General features: G+C 36.3%; 1 protein-coding gene across 1 annotated transcript; it reads left to right on the forward strand.

Annotated features, from left to right (window-relative positions):
- The first annotated feature begins 8,574 nt into the window (after window positions 1–8,574).
- LOC145672469 (glutamate [NMDA] receptor subunit 1-like) lies at window positions 8,575–9,834 on the forward strand. The gene has a single exon (XM_081741628.1). The coding sequence runs from the start codon at window positions 8,575–8,577 to the stop codon at window positions 9,832–9,834; it is 1,260 nt and encodes a 419-aa protein (XP_081597754.1).
- Window positions 9,835–14,097: the final 4,263 nt, after the last annotated feature.

The following is a 14,097-nucleotide window of genomic DNA, read 5'->3' on the forward strand; positions in this document are numbered from 1 at the left end:
TTTCTGAAATATTTTGCCTTTTTTACTGGCTTAGCTATTTTGTCGTCTACTCTTATGGTGTTTATCCTTTCGTGTGCCTTCATCATTGGGATGGAAAGTTATGATTTGTGTCTTTGGACTCATTCAGGGTTTGTCATATCATCGTTTCAACACATCTATTTGTTTTTTCAACCATTACAGAAAGACATACGATAAATTGTTGTGAGTAAAGTACGCTGTGTCGTCCGCAAAGGGGACTCTTCTCATGTTCATATTTTGATGGACTGGTCTGTCATCAATATACAACTTGTATAATAGTGGTACCGTACTGTTGTTGTCAATTCAGACACCCCCTTGTAATTTGCATTGGAAATACCGAAGTACTACCTGGAATACCGGAGAAACAAGAAACATCATCGATATATGGCTTGCGGTAAACAGCAATGTAAAATGTGGCTCGTCAAACAGAGGTATGGTTGCAAAAATACGTATGGGAAGATAGTGCCCCGGCTTTAGAAAATTGAAAAAATGACTAGGTAATTCGTTTCTACTATGTTTGTAACGTTTGTACTGAAAATATTCTCGTTTGTACCATTTTCCTTATAGGGTTACTTGAGAGATCAACTGGGAAGGGCTATCTTGGCGCCAAGATAGCCCCCCTTATCACAGCACAAAAATCGAAATGCACCATTCGAAAGCAAATCGTTTGTACCGAGTCTACCGAGAAAAGTTTTGTTTGTTCCCTGAAAGTTTTCGAGAAAGGGGGGATGACATTTGGGATGCTATCTTGGCGACAAGATAACCCCCCCCGTCTCACTGCACAAAAAAATTAAATACACCATTCGAAAACAAGTCGTTTGTACCGTTTGTACCAAAAAAGTTTTGTTGTACCCAGATAGTTTTTGAGAACGAGAGGTCAACTGGGGGTCTATCTTGGCGCCACGATAGCCCGCAGTATCTCAGCACAAACAATTGTAATACATAATTCGAAAGAAAATCGTTTGTACCTTGATACTTTTCGAGAAAGGGGGAATGACATTTGGGGATATCTTTGCGCCAAGATGCCCCTCGTATCACATTACAAAAAATGGGAATACATCATTCGGAAGCAAATCGTTTGTACCGTTTGAACCGGAACAAAGTTTGTTTGTAACCTGATAGTTTTCGAGAAAGAGGGAATGACATTTGGGGAGGCTATCTTGGCCCCAAGATAGCCCCGAGTATCACACCACAAAAAATTGAAATTCAACATTCGAAAAAAAAATCGTTTGTACCGTTTGTACCGGAACAAAGTTTGTTTGTAACCTGATAGTTTTCGAGAACGAGGGAATGACATTTGGGGAGGCTATCGTGGCGCCAAGGTAGCCCGCAGTATCACACCACAGAAAATTGAAATTCACCATTCGATAGCAAATCATTTGTACCGTTTGTATCTAGAAAAGTTTTGTTTCTACCCTGATAGTTTTCGAGAAATATGGGATGACATTTGGGGGGCTATCTTGTACCCAAGTTAGGCCCTGTAATGTAAAGAGCAGAAATAGAGAAAATTTAATTGAATCGGTGATTGGAAACACACTACTAGTGCACAAAACGCATTTTGAGATGTTTGAAGAAATAACTTTCTTTTCTTAATGCCAGAAATGTACAGTCAACATTATAGCATTTCTTCTATAAAGTGGCAGGCCTTGCAAATTGTACTACACTTCATTACAACTTGTAGTTCTACATCTTTAGTGTTATTGTTGCCTTTACCTCAAAATTTCTTATTTTGAACTCACACAGTTTTCCCACTCGCCGATTCAATTTGAACGTTGAATTATTCCCCAAAAGTTCTTTTTAGATTTGGATATGCACAACCAGAGTTCTAATACACGTAAATTCACATGACTAAACACATAATACTTATTAATAGGCATGGAAAAGTACACGTTACGGGACCTATCTTGAGTACAAGATAGCCCCCCAAATGCCACCCCCTCTTTCTCGAAAACTATCAGTGTACAAACAAAACCTTTTTTCGGTACAAACGGTAAAAACTATTTGCTTTCGAATTGTGTATTTCAGTTTTTTGTGCTGTGATACGGGGGAGCTACCTTGGTGCCAAGATAGCCCCCAGTTGACCTCTCAAGTAATCCTATAAGGAAAATGGTACAAACGAAAATATTTTCGGTACAAACGTTACAAACATAATACAAACGAATGACCTAGTCATTGTTTCAATTTTCTTAAGTCGGGGGCCTATCTTGCCATACGTGCAAAAATATCGATAAACTGGACCTGAGGAATAAACTGATTTTTTTTTTAATGGAACGCCATCCATAGGAAAGGAGACTTTCAAATTGAATTGGGTCCTTCAGATTTGCCTGCTATTCCCGATATCTTTTATAGCGAAGCATATAAGACCGAGAGATGAATAAGTGTAGAAACAAAAATAAATTTTCATATATTTAAACAGATGCGAACTGATGGCAACTGAATATTTGATATGAACACTTACCATATTAAACTGCTAAAATTCCCATTCGTTTCGCTATGTAAACTAATCACTGAGAAACCAAGATCGAGCAGGTTTAGTTTTCTCAACAATGAAAACTAAAAATTCATTAGCACTCTTTTTTTCTTCACTTTTATTACAACGTTAAAACAAGCAGCGACAAGCACTCAGTTCCCTATTTATATACTTAAGGACGAATTATTTTATTTATCAATGCAGAAGTCTTTTTCCACTGGAAGCGTGCAGCTGCTAACACGATCTTTATCTCCCTAGTACAAATTCACCCTCGAGAACTCGCAGCGCGGTCTTTTCGACCGCACCTATGAATATTTTTTGATTTTGTTTAGTGACTTTGAGCAAACTTCCCCTCACCCCCCTAATCCTTCCCCAGACTGTATTGTTGCAACACACCACCGCTTTTGGCGTTTGTTGGTGCCCAGTGCTTTGTGTGCTCTGTCAACTGGACCTTTAGGCTTATTGCGGTCATTTCTTCCGCGCGCGAGTGCTCACGTATTTGATTTTTTTATCTTAATATTTTTCTTTCAAATTTGTTTATTCATATTTTTTGGAGATAAACTGTAAATATAACACATACGATTAACTTAGTATTTTAGTGAGTGTTCTATTTATGATTTGAATGAAATATGGATTCGAAAGAACAAGAAAGGATTGAAAAATTGCTTCTGAGTGTAGAGAAAGAGGAATCTGCCAATCAGGTACTACGCCGTGAACATGGACGTACATGATACTATGTACTGTAACACATTTTGTGAGAAAAATGTTTCATTTAACTATTAAAAAGTATACAATTCATATAAAATCATGTAATTCATTCCTTAACGTCAAATTTTACAGCGCGGTCGTTTCGACCGCATGAGAGTTCTCGCGTGACGGTCTGTGCGCGAGTGCTGAAGGATTAAGACAACTTTGGACATTATCTATGACTAGCACTTTCTTGTAATATTCTGTCTATTATTTGCTTGGAAATAATTAATAAATTCCTGATCATCTTGGAAGTAAATCAAATATTTTATAACTGAGCCATCTAGTACGCGTTACATAAATTTATCCAAGTCTTTCTTAATTTGCAAGAAGAATAAACGCCTGGAAAGGAAGAAGTTACAGGAGTTTATCTCTCTCAGGTGGACAGAACAACTAAACATATAAGGGAGATTTTGATATACCAAACCCTCTAACACTTGCGTCACTAGTTCATAATTTAGCAAAACTCACAAATGTGGGCAATGCAGCGCCGTAACTTAGATTTTGTAGGGGGAAGCATTAATGCGAGTATTTGGGCCCTCTAGAAAGTTTTCTTTCTAATTCTTGGATCCCTTAGAAAACAATGTTTTTTTTTTCTAATTCTTGGTACTATTTATGGGCCCCCCGGACCCTCTGGCCTCTCTCGCACTCTAAGGTGTGCGAGGCCGTTAGTTACGCCACTGGGCCCGTTCCATACATGACAAATAAATTAAGGGGATAATATTGACAAATCTCAAAGCCATACTAATACATATTATTTCTAGGACACCTAATAGTAGACATTTTTTTTATTGAAATTGGTCCACGACTCATTTTTTGTTTTATTTCCCTTTGTGTGCTGTTTTGTTTATGTAATGTAGTGAACCTGCTTGATGTTTCCTTTATAATTTCATGTTCGTATCGTGTATGGAGTAAGAACATGTTTTCTTAATATTGGCCCCGCTCAAACGGTGAGGAGCTTCTCTAGGGGCAATTGCCCGTTGCCCTCCCACAAGTTATGGCCCTGGGGTAATGTAGAACTTAAGAAACAGTTGTATCACAATGTATACCACGCATGGAAGTTTGAGTTTTATTCGAAAATCCCTTAATAATCTAAAGTTTACAAAGCGTAAGTTCAAATATGATATTTTACCTCAAAATTAAGCTTAAGTTCAGGTTATGAATATTTGAAAATATAAAAGAATTTATCTTTAGGTTTGTCAAGTAAAAAGAAATTTACTTCCAATGACAGCTTTGCATTGCATGTACGCATTAGTGTTATGTATGCTGAGTATTATACTAATATTTTAATTTCGACATTACAGCTGGTAGTTTATCAAGCAAAAATCATATACATGATTACTCCCGTAAAATTATATAAAGAGTCGATATTTGTTTTTCAACATCTTGGAATCAACTGAGTGTATCATACCCATGATCTAACTCGATACGTAACTCGTGACACTCTACTCCTAGCAAAAAAAGAAAAAGAAAAAAAAAGGTTGTCTTTTAATCAGACGGTTGCTAAATATACCTATAAAAGAGTTTACTAAACCAAACTGTTAACAAACTTTAGTTAATGCGATTATTAAGAAGGTCACTTTTCAAACTATATTATTTTCTTGTTGTTATCGAGTTTTTAAGTATATGTATATCTATCTATCTATATACGAGGTCGGGCAATAAATAACGAGACTGACCAGCTCTTGTCGCGCAGGATCGTAGAGACACGTAGCTAATGATGAGTTGTTGATCTTGAACCTTCATGAGCAGCCACTGTTTGTTTCATGATTCTGAAACCTTTTCTTTTCCTTGCAGGCTTGCATGAAGAGGATAATATTCTGTAGTAGTGCCATAGTCATGTTGAACAGTAAGGTTGAGCAGCGCATTAACTTCAAATTTCTGGTGAAATTAAACAAGGCACCGACGGAATGTTGTGCAATGTTAAAAGAGGTGTATGGTAATAATGCTACGTCAAGTGCGCGAGTTTTGGAATGGCACAAACGATTTTCAGAAGGTAGGGAGGACGTTGAAGATGATGAACGACTCGGCCGTCCTTTGAGTTCAAGAACGGACGAAAATGTTCAAAAAAAAAAAATAATGAATTTGTGCGGAAAGACAGACGTCTGAGAATTCGGATGATCGCAGACATGACGAACATTAACAAAGAGACAGTAAGACAAATTTTGCATGACAATTTAAAGAATTAGTCCCAGAAGCGACAGTCCTATTAGCGACAGGAACTGTTATTTGTCGTATGTGCGACCGATTCATTTACATTGAGATGATGGAAGATGATATGATTCCTTCTCCTAACATATGTTTGCCTCTGGCGTTATTAGCGCCGGAACAACCTTGGTATGAAATATGTACGTGCCAGTGATACTGTTCGTCAAATATATTTTTCCTCTACTGTGAGTGCAAATAAAACTTATTTTAATTTTGAGTTAGATTTGACATAAAACATATCAAATAACTTAACGAGACAACAGGGATTTTCCATGAAAATCATATTCCTATGTAATTATTGAAAATCCAGTTGTAATACCCCCTTTCTTCAAAAGCTCTGTTTTCTTAACTGAATTTGATTCAAATCTATTTACTCACTAAGCACAGTAATATATTTTATTTTGAAAAACTTAAACGTGTAACAGTTTCTCCAACTATCTACTTTTTAGACTTCCTAAGACTCTATGACTAAAATAAAAAAGTCAACGATAGAAGACAGCTTTTGAGATCTTTACATCTAACTGGCTATTCTCAACCAATTCCACCAATTACAATGCAGTTCACTCTAAACAATCCAAAAGTAAACAAACTTGAAACGTAAACTAATTGCTTAATTTGCCTTCCTCCCTTGTTTTGACTTATACATAAAAGCTTGTCGTGTAGCAATCTGAAATCATCCCTTATAACCAGACGAACTGTTAAGTCCTGCGAGAGATTTGCAACTTGTGTAATAATTTCTTCGAATACACCATGTTTTTAGATTTCTTTAATATAATCAAATGGTGAACACCTTTTCTCCATGGGCGCCCGATGGGAAGGCAGGGAGCCTCCTGGCTCACAAAAATGTATACGTAATATAGCAAACCACCTATATTAAATACAAGATATACCAGACGTGATACAGCAGCCATTGAGATGCACCTCTCTAGAAAATTTTCTTCGGGCGCCCCTACCTCTTTCTGATTTCTTTCTTATGCCATAAACATATTCAATCTAAACTTATGCTCCGTATCATTTTAACATGAAAATTTTAATTACGTATATTAGAATCATAGACATTACTCTAAATATTTAGTTTTCCCCTTGATAGTCAATGTATTCATAGAAATTAATTCAAAAATAATAATAATTCAAAAATATAAAATAAAACCTATAAAAGATTTTTAATGTAATGAGAGCATTCTCACGTAGTAAATTCATGTAAAGCAAAATTTTTCATAGTACAATTTGTTAGGTTCTAAATCGCATTAGCACAAAACAAGTTAAAGAAGAGAGAACCTTATCTTCTTCCATTATCTTAGTATGAACGAATCGGTGAGTCATAGAGTAGTTAACAAATCGAATCGGTCGCTCATAGGACAGTTAACAGTTCCTGTCGCTAATAGGAGTGTCGCAAGTGGGAAGACACCAATTTAAACATGACAAAAGTTTGCGCAAAAATTGTCCCGAAAACCCTCTCTCTGGAACAAAAAGACTTTCGAAAGACCATTTGCTGTGACGTCATGGAACGACTCAAAGCAGAAACAGACTTGCTAATACGTGTCATCATATGTGATGAAATATGGATTTTCCAGTATAACCCCGAGAGTAAGCGTCAGTCCATGCACTGGAAGACTCCCACATCACCAAGAATACAAAAAGCACGAATGAGTAAGTCGAAAGTGAAGGCAATGCTCATCGCTTTATTTTCGATATCAGTAGTATCATCATGACTGAATGGGTGCCTTAGGGTCAAACGGTGAATCAGAGCTAGTACAAAGAAGTCCTAATCAAGCTGAGGGAAAGAATAAGGAAGAAGAGACCGGATTTGTAGAAGAACGATGCATTGTCCTCCACCAAGACAATTCGCCTACCCATAATGTCCTTTCTGTGAAGCAGTTTTTAGCAGCCAAACGCATTCGTGTGCTTGACCATCCCCCATATTCCGCAGACCTGTCTCCCTGTGACTTTTATCTATTCCCAAAAGTGAAAAGTGCATTGAAGGAACACATTTTCAGTCTGTAGAAGAGGTGAAGCGAAAAACGGCAGAGTTTTTGAAGCGTGTGACATCTGATGACCTACAACATTGCTTTGAACAATGATAGGTACGTATGCAACGGTGTATAGATAGGGAAGGGGAGAATATTGAAGGGGATAACAGTCAGTTATAACTTTCACATTTATGACACCAGACTCGTTATTTAATTGCCACACCTCGTGTATATATATATATATATATATATATATATATATATATATATATATATATATATATATATATATATATATATATATATAAGCATAAGCATTACAATGGCCTCCTAACTGTTATTACAAAAATTAATCTATTTTGTTTCTGTTTACTTTCTAGATATGTTGTACAACATAAACGTAGATTGACAAAGGATGTACAAGAGACTATGAAGTTCATTCAAGATCGCTTATTTGTAATTATTCTCCTATCTTCTGTACTCAATATTCTAGCAAGGACAATGGGACTGATACAATATACACTAAATGTCGAACATGGAAATGATTTACTACTTCTGGTTGATAAGATATTCTTGACGCATTTTCTTCAGGAGCGAACAATTGGCTTGATAGTTAAAACACAAAAGGTTGTAAACTTATCATTCCATTTATTCCAATTTTACAAGTACCAAGTTCCTGTAATCATATTCAAGTTAATGCCATCAAAACCGATGCCATTTCAAAGTTTTGTTGGAAACCTACATTGCGAAAAAGTGAACCCTGGCGGTAAAATTGAAAGTTATATTGTTTTTTTGCTCAAACTCTCAGATATTAACGACATTTTAGAACAAATTAAGGCAGATCCCTGTTGGAATCTTAGAGGAAGGTTTATGGTAATAATTGCTTCTCCTTCCTCAGAGCTAGAAGTAAACATGTACCAGAACTTATTTTGGAAGCACAAGATAGCTAAAGTGACGCTTATTTTTATTTCAACCTCTTGTATAAGTGAAAACAACGAAAGGAAGTCAGACCGAAATACTACGTGTATAAGAATTGTTAAATTTACACCAAATCTAGCAAACCATCAGAATGGGGTTTATTACATATATCATGACAGCAATGATATGTTAAGGAATGTACGTAATTGTTTTCTTCATGAAGAAATAACAAACTTACATAGTATGGAATTGTATGTTTCCGATTTTGATATTCTTCCATACAATAGAAAAGTTAGAAATACTAGTGGTCACATAGACTCTTACGTTGGATTTGCTGGTATGATGTTTTCTCTATTAACAACTCATATGAATTTTACTCCTGTGCATGTTTACGAATATTTCGGACTAAAGTTTGGATATATTGAAAATGGCTCTTGGACTTTTGTAATGGGTGATATATCTAACAATCGTGCCGACATAAGTGTAAATGTACTTCTGATGTTTCCTGATCGATTCCAAGCTGTGGATTTTACATTCCCTCTGGCAGTTGCATCTGTACATTTTCTTGTTCCGAAATCTGAACCTATACCTAAATGGAAGTGCTTAATATTGCCATTTGAACTTAAGTTATGGATGTGTGTGATAGCGAGTTTTTTATTCGTCGCAGTTTGTACAATATTTAGTGAGAAATTAATTAAAACAAATTATTGCAAGTACATTTACACAGTCTTGACAGTGTATGCTGTAACATTAAAAATTTCCCAACATCGAAAACCTACTGCCCGAATTTTACGAACTTTATTTATAATCTGGGCATTGTGTAGCATGGTGTTAACAAACCTATATGATAGTTCTTTGCTAGTGTTCTTAATGAATGACCATTATTTTCCCGATTTGGATACCTTGGAGGAAATTGACGCATCAGAGTTACCCGTAAGAAGTAATCCTGCTTTGGAAAATATCTTAAAGTATTCAGAAAATGTGCATTCCATTAGTATGTATCGTAGATATAAAGCCTTGCATACCGTTAATGAAACTATGGAGCAAGTAGCTTACAAACGTAATGTTGTATTTTATAATTTAAAACTATATTTAGAATATCATGCTAAAAAGAAATTTACCAATGAAGATGGAACAGCACTTGTTTATATTTCAGAAGAGAAATTAGGATGGTTTCCACAAGCTTATATACTGCCTAAAGGATCCCCATTTTTACCAAGAATTAATGAATTGATAAGCCGTTCAGTTGAAACAGGTATTATCTTACATTTTGAAGAGGAAACCCTTAACACACTTATCCATGGACACCAGAGTCATCATAAAGTGTTTGAAAACTTAACATTGGAAGACCTTCAGTCTATATTTTATGCCTTAATTATTGGATTATCTTGTAGCTCAATTGTGTTTATGGTTGAGATTGTTTACACTATGTGCAATGTATATTTAGTTAGGAGAAAACGAAGAAACAAAGTTCGTAAATTACAAATTAATACAATTTCGTAAAGATAAATAGGAGTTTGCAACATTTAAATGTTCATCACAATTCTTATCATACGTTCTCTAATTTTATATATTCTATTTAATATGTGAGAAGCTGTGTAACATTTAAATGTTCATCACAATTCTTATCATATCTTCTCTAATCTTATATATTCTATTTAATATGTGAGAAGCTGTGTAACATTTAAATGTTCATCACAATTCTTATCATATCTTCTCTAATCTAATATATTCTATTTAATATGTGAGAAGCTGTGTAACATTTAAATGTTCATCACAATTCTTATCATATCTTCTCTAATCTTATATATACTATTTAATATGTGAGAAGCTGTGCAACATTTAAATGTTCATCACAATTCTTATCATACGTTCTCTAATCTTATATATGCTTTTTAATATGTGAGAAGCAGAAACATTTACTGAAGTATTTTTTTGCGAGGAATGGTTATTTCACGTCCAGATAAGATAAAATCCCAAACTTCTTTGTGTGAGGTAGATATATCGGGTATGAATCTGTTTATCAAAATGTTAATTATAGTATTTATAGAAGGCATCTATCCATTTCAGTGTGTTGAAATGTGCCATTGAATCAACGTCTAAATTATTACCTACAGAATTTGCTTGTTTGTCTATTCAAAAGATATATTGCAACTTATATATCAGCACATGCTTTAAGTCAGTGCTTAAAGTGACATTAAATGAAGTGACGGTATGGAACAAATACGATCACTTAGAGCAGTAAGTTTGACAGAACCCTAAACGGCTCTCTACTCCTGATATTTTCGCACCATTTTTGACATGAAAATTCTATAGAAAGAGAGACAGAGAGAGTGAGTGAGAACTAATATATAAATGTTTTAATCCCAACTATCATCAGCCTAATATTCAACGAATATTATTTTCCGTTGTTTTCCATTGTATTGTATTGTAATCCACTAGTTGAACAGGTAATCATGTTAAAATTGTTCGAGTTTGAGATCCGGGATTAAAGCCCTTACCTGTTATATGTGATGAGAAAGCGTATGAAGTATCTGCAGATGAGGTAAAGAGAGAAACAGCGCTTGTCTCTTGCTTCTGTTGATAGATGACATGACGTTGAGAGTATGATGAACGTAGTCTGTAAGCCTGTATTAACTTACGAGGGAACTGGAGAATGTCTGGGGAAGTCAGGAAATCAGGTTGATGTCGCTTGAATCCTGATGAAGATGAATTCTGATTGGCAATTGGAGAAGCCAATAGAATGAAGAGTTGCATGGCCCTCATGTATCATCTTCTGTCACGGAGCTAAAACTTGACCAGATGTACCACTGCTTGACGGAGAAGTTAGATAAAGTCGGCAAAACTTTGCAGTAAAATAGTAATTTTACGAAAGTCTCAGGCACTTGGCGGACTTGCGGCATCTTCTTCGTGACAGCTTCTAAAAATGCTGAAAATGGGGGGTCTCGGAAAATTTGAAGGAGTTCTTTGATTGAAGAACTGGAGTCGGAGGAGGTGTCCACAGTCAGCTGAGAGGGGGGTTCTCTTCTGGATCTAGTTGTACTGGCATAAGTAGGTGCAGAATCAGTGCGTGTCGATTGAGAAGTAGATTTCACCACCAGCGGTGGGAAGTCTTGCTCAGTAAGTTTCACGGCAGCTGGAGCACGGCGTGCTTGAAAGCGTTTGATGATACGGCATCCTTTGAAATTGGCTTGATGGTCTTTACCACAGTTAGCACATTTAGCTATGGTTTCGTTTTTACTTTGGCTGCATTGATAACTAAAGTGAGCTTTTGCAAATCACATGCATTTTGGTGTGGCATCACAGAATGACTGTGTATGTCCTAAAGGTTGAAGTCTAAAGCATTAGATAAATGACTTGGTCGGTATGGTTCTAAGAAACTTTGTGGAATTCCGAATAAGTGAGTTCAAAAATAGCCTTTGACGTTGAATCTTGGCTAAGGTAACGATAAACAATGGGAGGGGATTTTTACTTTTCTCCGTCATCTGTTGGACGTTTAAGACATCGTAGCTTCTGTTAGTGAGATCTGTTTCAATATTATTCAGCTGGGTGTCTGTGGGAAGTTTGCGGAGTACTACCTTAAGGTAGCGGTCGGTAGTTGCAGTGTCCATAGAATAAGAAAATTTATATTCCTGGCAGGACTTTTCCAAGGTTTTTTTAATTTTTCTTGATTAGCGCACTGAAACTTCATAGCGTTCTTGGTGACTACACAGTAAGATATCTCTTTACAGCGGGCTGTAGCACCGTGGCTCATCTTGTGTCCTATATCGATTTGATAGTCATAAAAATAAAAGATTTTATCTTTCGTCCGAGTGAGACTGGAGCCGCGGTATTACGGGTTTGGGAGTCCTCTGCAAGGTCCACTGCTTCCTCAGTGTCAGTGGCACTCGAAGGGGCCGCAAACTTTATTGAAGTTGCAATTGTCTTCGGAATGGGTGGGGAAGAACGCCGATGGCTTTTTCGCAAGTTGGAAACTGTCTTCTTGAATAACTGGGTTAGGTCGGGAGGTTAAGTTCTTACTAACTTGGGGTGTGGAAGCAACATTAGGGTCGCCATAACGGATTTTGTGATCTATGCCGAATGAGGTCTTCGACATAATTCGTTTGGAATTTCCGCCAGTACGGAAGTCCTTGAATTCGGAATAACTAAGAGTATAGTTTTGACGTAGGTAATAACTCACGTTTGTTTTATCTTGGCACACATCCCGCCAGTGCACTTTTAAAGATTTTAAATATTTTCTGCCAGCACTCACGTGAAGGTTCTAATGCAATAGACGTCTTATTAGCTTTGTTGTGGAAGTGACGTTAGTTGCCAGCCAGCCGATCAAATGAGGTCATTTCCTTTTCGCGGGTAGTTGAAGTGCTTAGTCACCACATGCGAACAAGTATGTTACAGTGATTTGTGCGTGGTGTGGCGTTTTGCTGTTTCCTAGCTTATTGTAACTCAGAACCTAACCATGGCGTTACAAGAACGCGTTGCAGAGAGATCAATCCTTTAGGCGGGAAGAATGCCAAGATAAAACAAACGTGAATCATTACGTCGAAACTATGCTCTTATTTACTCCGAATCCCAAGGACTTCCGCACGGAAGAAAATTATAAATACAAATTCTGCCAAGGACCTCATTCGGCATATGATCACAAAATCCATTATGGTGACTCTAATATTGCTTCCACACCTCAAGTTAGTGAGACTTAAGTTAATCTACCGACTTAAGGCAGTTATTCAAGAAGATAGTTTACAACTTGCAAAAAGCCTTGTCGGCCTAATGATTCTTTCCAATCTAATTTCCATTTTCAGAAACACCTTCTGGTCTTGTCTGGACTCATGGTCAACACTAATTTTCTTATAATTGTAAATGTAGAAGTACAAATAATGTGAAAAAAATAATTTTGAAATTTAAAGAAGAGTTCTGTCAACGCCATGGGTGGATCCAGGTTAAACATTTTAGGCAGATGGTACGGTAGTTGAAATTTTTTGAGAGGGTTAGAATTGCTCATACAAATGTTGAAAAAAAAATCAAGAGCACAAATTCTGCCATTGAATAAGGTGATAGGGAATTGATATTTACTTTCGGAGCAGCAGCAACGAAATCTTTGATGGTACAAAAATATTTTGTTGAATCAATGCTAATGTTGTACTTATGTGTAAAATCATTGTGTTTGTTTGTGTGTGTGTGCACGCGAATTACAATTTAAATCAGTTATTCTTACCGGTATGTTATGCCGGCCAATTTTCGAACTTTCGGATACATAACCGGCCCATACCGGTTCACTTTAAGCACTGCTTCAAGTAATATAGTTTATAAGTAATATTTATTCGATAAAAACTGAATAATGCCATCTGACGAAGAAACAGCGAAAGAGGTAACCCGTACCAATAGCTGTGCCACATAGGTAAATGTATTGTGCAGCAGTATCTAGAGAGAAGCAATATCTGGAGAACAGTAGGGTTGCCATAGTCCATATTTTGTACGGACTGCTTTTGCATTCTTGGGCCCATGACCATGTGCGTACCGTACAAAGCATGAAACAGGAATATGTCCGTATTTGACAGTTTTGGAGCTTCCCGAAAATTTCCGAGTCTGGAATCGCTAAAATCTCGGATGAAAAAAATTGTGTTTCATCATATAACTTATACTTTAGTTACCATTAATAAAGTAGGTTATGTTTTTAAAAAGTGTCTCATTTTTCCATTCCAGGGTTCTTTTGGTTAGATTTAATATACGTGATTTAATTGCATGATTTATTATATTTGTGTTAATGAA

The sequence above is a fragment of the Thermobia domestica genome, chromosome 16 (genome assembly GCF_964235325.1).
Source record: "Thermobia domestica chromosome 16, izTheDome1.hap1.1, whole genome shotgun sequence".
Lineage (NCBI taxonomy): Eukaryota > Metazoa > Arthropoda > Insecta > Zygentoma > Lepismatidae > Thermobia > Thermobia domestica.